The sequence below is a fragment of the Ailuropoda melanoleuca genome, chromosome 7, assembly GCF_002007445.2.
Source record: "Ailuropoda melanoleuca isolate Jingjing chromosome 7, ASM200744v2, whole genome shotgun sequence".
Classification (NCBI taxonomy): domain Eukaryota; kingdom Metazoa; phylum Chordata; class Mammalia; order Carnivora; family Ursidae; genus Ailuropoda; species Ailuropoda melanoleuca.
Genome location: NC_048224.1, coordinates 38,271,760 through 38,280,837, shown reverse-complemented (window position 1 = coordinate 38,280,837; position 9,078 = coordinate 38,271,760). Strand labels below are relative to the sequence as shown.

Below are 9,078 nucleotides of genomic sequence, written 5' to 3'. Positions count from 1 at the left end.
GCCTGGCTTTAAAAACCTTTCACTTTCTGTAGCCCTTTAGAGTTCCCCTCTACCTGGTAGATGAGACGCTGCCAGAGTCATGAATCATTTAATAAAGCCAATTAGGTCTTCAAATTTACTCCGTTGAATTTTGTTTTTTAACAATGTATTTTGATTGTCTTAGGTTTTTTTTTTTTTTTTTTTTTTTTTTAAAGATTTTATTTATTTATTTGACAGAGATAGAGACAGCTAGCGAGAGAGGGAACACAAGCAGGGGGAGTGGGAGAGGAAGAAGCAGGCTCACAGCGGAAGAGCCTGACGTGGGGCTCGATCCCAGAACGCCGGGATCACGCCCTGAGCTGAAGGCAGACGCTTAACCGCTCTGCCACCCAGGCGCCCCGATTGTCTTAGGTTTTTATACTGTGTTTTCATTTAAAAGATTTAATGTAAAAACTAGAATTACTTTTTGTTATTGGGAAAAATATGATGCACATAAATAACCACAAATTCAGAGTATCTTGCCAGTCATATAACCAATGCAAAAATGTCAAAAGACTCAATCAATAGAAAAAATTTAATTTCTGTTCTAAAAAAGAAACGTTAATTACTAAAACACTTAAAATATAAAGATCCTCTTACAAATTAAAAATTAAACAGACCTGGGGCGCCTGGGTAGCACAGTCATTGGGCGTCTGCCTTCGGCTCAGGGCGTGATCCCGGCATTCCAGAATCAAGTCCCACATCGGGCTCCTCCGCTGGGAGCCTGCTTCTTCCTCTCCCACTCCCCTGCTGTGTTCCCTCTCTTGCTGGCTGTCTCTCTGTCACATAAATAAATAAAAAATCTTTAAAAAAAAATTTAAACAGACCTAGTAAAAAAAAAACTTGGCAAACACTAAATACTTTTATATTAAAAAATAGAAATGTGTTTAACCATATTAGTAATCAAGGAAATACAAACTAAAACTATAATAACAAGTTCATGGACTGCTAGTATGTGAAAATTGGTATAAGCACTCCAGATGAAAGTTTGACATTACATATTAAAATCTCTAAAAATAGTTATATTCCTAGGAAATCGGTATAAGCACTCCAGATGGAAATTTGACATTACACATTAAAATCTCTAAAAATAGTTATATTCCTAGGAAATCACTCTAAGAGAAATGAGAGTTTCCACAGTGGTTTATTAGACACTCATCACAGTGTTGTTCTATGATCATAAGGTTGTAAAAGACTTAATAAGAAAAAAAGTTAATTAAAACATGATGCACCCAAATGATAAAGTGGTATGCAACAATTAAAATTCATGTGGTGTTGGGGCACCCGGGTGACTCAGTTGGTTAAGCCTCCAGCCCTTGATCTCAGCTCAGGTCTTGATCTCAGGGTCATGGGTTCAAGCCCTGTGTTGGGCTCCACTTAAAAAAAAAAAAAAATCATGTGGTCCGACTCATTAGATAATGGGAAAATGACCCCGGCATAACATTAAACATTAAGGAGTAGAAGAAATACAAATTCATATAATAACATAATGGCAATTCAGTGAAACTGAATTACACATTTTGTGATACTGTGATATATAATAAGAAATAAATAGTTGCTCTTCTACTGGTTCCTGAAACCCTGTAATGACCCCTGGGAAGAGCGGTAAAGGTGCTTTTGTTGTGCTAATGAGGTGACTTTTGGAAAGCCTTGAGGTAACCTAACGTGTGGGGGGGCGGGTGGCTGATTGCTAGGGAAACCAACCTTGTAGTAGGAGGGTTGGAATTTTCAGCACCACCTCCCTCCTCAAACTCGGGGAAGGGAGAGGGACTGGAAGTTGACTTGGATCACCAGTGGCCAATGCTTTAAGCAACCATAACTATGTAATGAGCCTCCACAAAAACCCCAAAAGGACCAGGTTCAGAGAGCTTCCGGGTTGGTGACCAAGTGGACATTTAGGAAGAATGGCCTGCCTGGAGATGGCATGGGAGTTCCAAGCCCTTTCTCCATTTCTTGCCCTGTGCATCTCTTCTGTCTGGCTGTTCCCGAGTTATCTCCTTCTACAACAAACTGGTAATCTAGTAAGTCAAATGTTTCTCTACTCTGTGAGCCGCTCTAGCAAATTCATCGAACCCGAGGAGAGGGTCATGGGAATTTCTCGCTCATAGCCAGTCAGAAGCACAGGTAAACCACCTGGGCTTGGGACTAGGTTCTCAAGGGGCAGGGTCTTTTGGGACTGAACCTCAACCTGTGGGATCTGACACTATCTCTGGGTAGATAGTGCCAGAATTGAGTTGAGTTGTGGGACACTCTGTCGGTGTGCCCAGAATTGCTTATTGGTGTGGGAACCCCCCCCAAACACACCTATTGCATATAAATGTGTATGACATCAAAACTCAGTGGCGATAATACAGTCTTAGTGTACCCCAGTTGCTCTTCGACTTTCTAGTTTTCAGTATTTTCCAAAGTTTTTGTAATAAAAGTAATCAGAAATGCATAGTTAAGTATAGATTTTTATAAGGTGCATCGAGTCTATTATATTGTAAGCCTCCTGTGGAAATGGGGGTGACACAGAGAGTAAAGGAAGATTTCCGGGGTTGGGGGATATAAAGAAAAAGAAGTGTTACCACGGTTTTCGCATCTCACGTTGCAGCCCCACAGACTGCCCACAGAAGCCAGGGCGTGGGTCGGCCCCACGCTGGCAGGATCCGCTCTGCGGTAACTATGGCCATTACGTTAAGTGACGCACTTCTGGGAACACTGGGCCTTGGCACAGTTTCCAGCACTTCTCCTTTCGTTCACTTCCCTGAAGGCACAGTGCAGGGCTTCAGTGAGGAGTGAGAACAGTCCTTTTCCATCTGGGTCTCTCTTTCTCTCCACATGAGGAAGATGTGTACTCCTCGTGCTATCCACCATTGTGACTCCTGCACCGTCGCTGTGAGCAGGTGCCCAGGAGCCTTCGAATCCTAGAGTTCCCTCCTGCTCTGTTCCTGAGACTGGCCATTGGCTCAGGGGCCAAGCACAGTTTTGCTTCCTAAGTGGTCAAGGGATCACTGAAGGTTATAAATTCCCATTTTAGTGCTGAAACTCCAATACAAATTTTTTTTTGGTCTGGTAAAGAACTTAGGTCTGAATGTTGCAGTTGCCCATCTGCTCTCTGGGAAGAGTTGTTAACATTTCCCATCATTATCATAAGGCTGATCTTCGGTCAATACAGGCAGGAATGGCCAGTTTAACCAGTTGTTAAATTATTGAAATATATAATGGCTGATAAGTAGCCTCGGCCCCCCCAGTCCCACCCTCACGTCCCAACCCATTGAGGCTGACTAATTCCCTCCCCTAGGACATTCTGGATCTCCCTCAAATCCAGCAACTGAAGGTGTTAATACCTGGCAGAGCAGCCCTCATACCCTCCCCCCAGCAGATGCGCAGCTGTTGTCCATTCTGACTGATCAGCCCCCAAGTCGCTCAGCGTGCTATTTTGAACGATACTCCTGCATCATTACGGTGTCGAAGACGTGCTACACCAGACCAACATAAGTCAATTCCATTGTTTAAAAACCCTTCTAGCCCAGTGGTTCTCAAACTGGAGCATGCAGCAGAATCGCCTGCACGGCTTGTTAAAACCTACCCATCTGGGCCCTGCCCTCAGAGAGTCTGATTCAGTAGGTCCCGGGTGGGGTCTGAGAAGTTGCATTTCTCAGATTCTCAGGCAGCGCTAACGCTAGTGCTGCTGGTCGTCTGTGCATCGGGGACAGAAGCACGCCTCTAGAGCCCTGCTTCTCAAGATCAGTGTGCACAGAATCCCCTGGGGAACCTTATAATGCAGATTGCTACGCCGTGAATATGGGATGGAGCCGAAGTTCTCCATGTCCACCAAGCTCCCAGGTGAGGCCGTGTTTACAAACGCCCTACGAGCCAGCTCTTACAGCATTCAAGAGAATTCACCCTTCTCCGAACGTAAAGAAAGTCCTGGTTATAAGTCCTTCATCTTTTCTGTGTACAATTCCCTTTTCATCCTCCTTCTTGCATTTATTTTTCTTTCTGTTGTTCCAGTAGCTCCTTTTGTTGCCCCTAACAAACGGGGAGCATCCGGAGTGGTCAAGACTCTAGTACTGGGTCCCGTTCTCTGCCGCTCCTGAAAAGCATTTCGAGAAGCCCCTCCTGTCCTTCCCTGGCGTACGTCCTTGAGCTGCTTCCTCTCAGCACTCACCCGAAGCCTAAACCTCCACGAAGAGGAAGATTTCACCAGGGCTTCTGGTAAGAGAGCACAAAACTGACTTTTTTCCTTAGGATACGGCTAATAATGATCTGAGTTTTCTGTTAGTTATCTACCTACTTCCGTGATAATTAACATTCTTCGCGATGGGGGGGCACGGAGGGAGAGAGAGAATCTCAAGCAGGCTCCACTCCACATCCAGCACAGAGCCCGATGTGGGGCTCTGTCTCATGACCCCGAGATCATGACCTAAGGTGAAATCAAAGTCAGATGCTTAACCGACTGAGCCACCAGGCGCCCCCATGGCGCTTACCATCCTGATGTGCCCCTGTAAATTCTGAGGTGGATTACATGTAATGGATAGGAACGATTTATCTATTTATTTTTTATTCTTTAAAAAAATTTTGTTTTCACTTTCTCCTCTTTGGTCCTTCCTTTCTCCCTTTTCCTCTCATCAGCTTTTTTCCTCTTTTCTCTACTTCTCTTCTGCCCACTCTGTTTTTTCTTGTCAAGTTTTTGAAGGTTTAAAATTCCCAGCCCACTCTCAGGATTCCACCCTGGATAAACTGAAGCACACAGGCACACACACGTACACACACACACCCCTGACTTCTCAAACAGACTCCACCCAGCCTACTGTCAAGTTCCTTCTTCCAACAGTGAGGTCAGAAATGAGTCTAGGAAAATACATGTGAGTGCATGTCAGGGAAACAAAGAAGGCAGTCAAGTGCAAAGGGGAAGGCTGGTTGCTCTTTTCTAGAAAAGACTTGACCAAGAGCTTTTTTCCAGGACTTGAAATATGCCGTTTACCAACTGAGCACTTTCTCTGCAAACCATAAAAAACAATGTCCATTTTTCTGACACTGGCCGTTTTCTGGGTTTCAATAGTGCTTAATTCCAGTTAAGAATAAACAGATTTCTGTGAGCTGTCAACATGTACTCTGACAGTGCGAGAGCGAATTCTTAGGAAAAGTCTGCAAGTGCTGAAAAGGCAGAATTACTGACCCCGCCTTGCTCCACTTCCAGGAACCCCAGGATGTGGCGGGAGTTTGTGGGAACAGCAGCATGAGGGTTAATTCGGTACTACTTTCTTTACAAATGCAGTGGAGGAAAGTTCAGGAAGAGCTAATTCTATGAGGAAAAGGAAAGTAGAAATGATAGATTGGTCTTAATGCAGAGAAAAAAGAAATTCACTCCCCAAGTTGAGTTCGTCCGTTGCTAAAGGCCTTTCTAAGAGACCTGCATATTTTAGCTGACCCCATGTTCCTCCAGGTGTGACAATGACAGGTGACCCGACTTGAATTCTGAATTCTGCCTAGGAGAACTTGTTTAAACTTGCAGTACTGTACCTTGATCACCTCACCTGTAGAGCGGACGCGGTCACCTTAACTGACTGGGTACTTGCAAGGTAAAGTGATGCCTAGAACCGAGCCCACACTTCAAAGCAGTGGTTCCTACTGGGGGCTTGGAGGATGTTCCATGTGTGTCAACATCCGTCTTTCCCTCTTGGATGGAAAAGAGAGAAAAGGAGAAGGAAATGATAAGATCTTCAACAGATGACCAGGAAAAAAAATTCCTGGCTGTGAGGGTAGAAACATCAGCACCAGGGGTCTTAAACTCAAATGCCAACAGAAGCCAGCCAAGTAGTATAAATACGTAGGGACACCCTAGAGGCAAAGAGAAAGGAATGACATTAGCAATACTTCAAATACCTATCATAGTAGAAGTCAGATAGCTGCACACTCACAACAGAAAGGCAGCTTGCCACTCCACCCTGAGTTCTTAAAGTGGTAGAAGATGGTGGGATAGTGGCTGACTGGAAAGAGTATGCCCCCTCCAGAGGGGCAGCCACTGCTCTCCACCGGACAGTTATCATGCAGTCCAAGACCACAGGCCGAGTGCTGCCAGAGCTCCTGACCCTTGTCAAGATCAATAAGAGACTTTGTTTATTCCTAAAATATTTAGTTTGTAAATGTTGGCCAACACGATGGTATGGCCAACCTAGCATGCCATCAAAGGCTTGTGGACAGCTAAGTGTTGTTTCTCTTTTTAGAGTTCTGCCAGCTCAAAAGGGAACACCTTGATTTTCTGTTTGCTTTCTATTCTCTAAGAGGTAAGAAAGCCCTTTCTGAAGTATAAACTTGGGAATCCAGAAGGGAATGCATGTCTCTGCTGGCTTGGGCTAGGAATTGTACACATTTGACCAGAATTTTTTTTCATATCTCTTCATTCTCACCATATCCCTATGAGGTAGACATTATCCCCATTTCACAGATGAGGAAATAAGCAATAATTTGCTCAAGATCTCAGAAAAGCAGCACTTAGATTTGAAACCAAGTTATTTTATCCAAGTTTAGCACCTGCCATATACCATGAAGTGGAAAAATAACGTGTCTGAGTCCAAAGCCCATGTTCTTCCACGTTCTCCCTGGATATTGCAGAGATTAATGAGTATTTTGAGCCTGGTTATATCGGAAACAAGAAATTAAATTCCCTGACCCTCATGGTAGATTTTGCTCTATTGCTGCCTTCCTTATGTGAGAAATTTTAAAACACCCATGATGATGTTAGTCATAGGGCTGGCAGTTTGACTCAGTGGAGAAATTTCTATAATATTATATCTGAAACTTTCCAGATAACTATCAGCAATCCCACCTTAACCCAGTTTGAACTATAAAGGAATTTACTGTGGAAATGAACGTTTCAGACTTAGCTTGATCCTCAGGCCACGCTTAATCCAGGGGGTCAAAGTATCCCCAAAACCCCAGCTTTCTTCAATGCCTCCTCACATCTCTGTGGAATATTGGCCTTACACAGAGACTGGGTTCCTGTGTGTTTTGTAAGAACAGCCAGCCAGCGTCTTGTTTATATCTGGATGAGGAAAGAGAAAGTTTTACTGACTCTGTCACGCGTGCTAGAAATGGCATTCTCTTGCTTTCTTCTTCCCTCTTCATTAACTCTTGATGGAAAGATAAAATTGTTGGTTGGATTAAGATAATAAGGGTCTAACCCTGGATTTAGGGTTAGATTAATCCCACACAAGCTGCTATAAAAGGGAGGAGGGATAAATTTACCCACAGGAAAATCAGTCACAGTATTTTTGGGGGAAAGTGGAAGAAGCGGGTACTGAGAGGTGACGTTGATAACCGCAACAAAAGCCAAGTTGGCCTGTGGCCATACAGGAAATACGCGTACTTCATACTTCATCTAATCCATACAAAAAAGGAAAGCCGGGCAACTCATTCCTGAAAGACCTCACTGGGATGTATGGAAAAGCCAGAAAGGAGGATTTTTCTGTTTTTTGTTATTCTAGAATTCTGCAACTTCTTTCATTTTTCTCGTTATTGCTCTGAAGAAGATTTGGGGAATATTGGTCATGGCCATGTTTGGGTTATTTTCTAACATTAAATTCTGAAAAATGAATCACCATGTGTAGGATTTGGCAAAATGCTGTTTTTGTGTGGCCCACCGGCTAAGAATGGTTTTTGCATTCTTTAAAGATTATGAAAACAAAGAATAGGCAACAAAGTCCATGTGCATGTGGTCCAGAAAGCCCAAATTATCTGGTTCTTTAGAGAAAAAGTTTGCCAACCTGTGATCTAGTCCATAAAAGTGAAATTTCATTACCTCCTAAATAATTAGAGCAAAATAACAAAGTTTAGGGAATCTATGACTCATAAAACCTAATTTATACGAAGCTTATAATTATAGATAGGATTAAGGCTTTCATATTTTTCTCAACTGCAAAATAATCCCTTCAAACTCCTAAATGAAAATAATCTTCATCTATTTAATATTAGCTTGCTTATTTCTCATTTGATGGTTGCAGGGGGTGGAAAAGGAAGAGGGGTCATGAAATAGATGACAGAAGATCAAAAGTAGACGGACTCATTATTGAGTCTGCACACAGGCCTGCAGTTGGCTGGCTCTTGGCTGACCACTCATTGACTACCTAGTCATGATGTAAAAGTGAAATTTGCTTCAAGTCTGCCAGAGTTCTAGGTTCTGAGATGTCACGTTTAATGATGTCATAGAGAAGTTACTCTTCTATTCCTGCTAGGAGCCTTTAATGAGAGAGCACTTCGGTGAGCCAACTGAACCAACAGGCAGGTTTCGTCAGCAATTCCCAGTAAATCATGGTTCAGATTATTAAAGACATGGCAAGTATTTATTTGGCTTCACTGATATTTCAAAAGAGACCACTTGAGAACAGATTTGATAAACTTTAAGAATGATTTCCTCTATTAGTATTCCTTCACTGCTCTGTAGCAAGGGGAGATTTTTTAAGTCTTGCTCTCCTTTTTGTTGCTCGAGAGAAGCCACTATCTAGAGAGTAGCCAAGGGACAAATCAATCGAAAGGGTTTTGTTCCTCCCTGCTTCTCATTTCTTCCTCTAGCTGAATCCAGGCCAAATCCTGACACATCCTGTCCTGTACCTGACCCCACTGATTCCACCTTAATTGTACCTGGAACATTCTATGAAAGTAAAAGTTCATATATTTCTCTTATTCTAGAAAACAGAAATCTCAGACATGCCTATGGAATAGGGTAAGAAAAATGACAGCCAACGGTATCAACAATTCCTTAGGTGGTATTTTATAAAGCCAGTTTCTAACCCAGTGTTACTGCCACAAAAAAATCTAAATGTATAGATAGGCCAGGAAGAGTTCTTTATTTATAAAGAATAAATTTAAGAGTGGTTAAAGTTCTACACCATTTAGGAGGGAAGTGGGCATTAGAACCCAGACATTCTGATGCCAGGCCCTGTTATAGGAGATGCAGACCTGGAGGGAAGGGGGAAGGCATTGGGCTTGGGCCTGCCATCCATCAGCACCCTCCAACTTATACTTTTGACATTTTCCCCAAATGCAACTATATATAAGGTCACAAAAATGAGGCTG

General features: G+C 42.9%; 1 protein-coding gene across 6 annotated transcripts in view; it reads left to right on the top strand.

Moving 5' to 3' along the window:
- The first annotated feature begins 3,633 nt into the window (after positions 1 to 3,633).
- TXNDC8 (thioredoxin domain containing 8) overlaps positions 3,634 to 9,078 on the top strand; it is a 28,960-nt gene continuing 23,515 nt past the window's right edge. For 4 of the 6 annotated variants that reach the window (XM_019796726.2, XM_019796727.2, XM_019796725.2 and 1 more), the window contains exon 1: positions 8,257 to 8,337. In XM_019796726.2, coding sequence (XP_019652285.1) covers positions 8,314 to 8,337 — 24 coding nt within the window. In that variant the 5' untranslated portion in view covers positions 8,257 to 8,313. Of the gene's footprint in view, positions 3,847 to 4,014; positions 4,219 to 8,256; positions 8,338 to 9,078 lie in introns of those variants that run through there. The other 2 variants (XM_019796729.2, XM_019796728.2) reach the window with 2 other exon arrangements.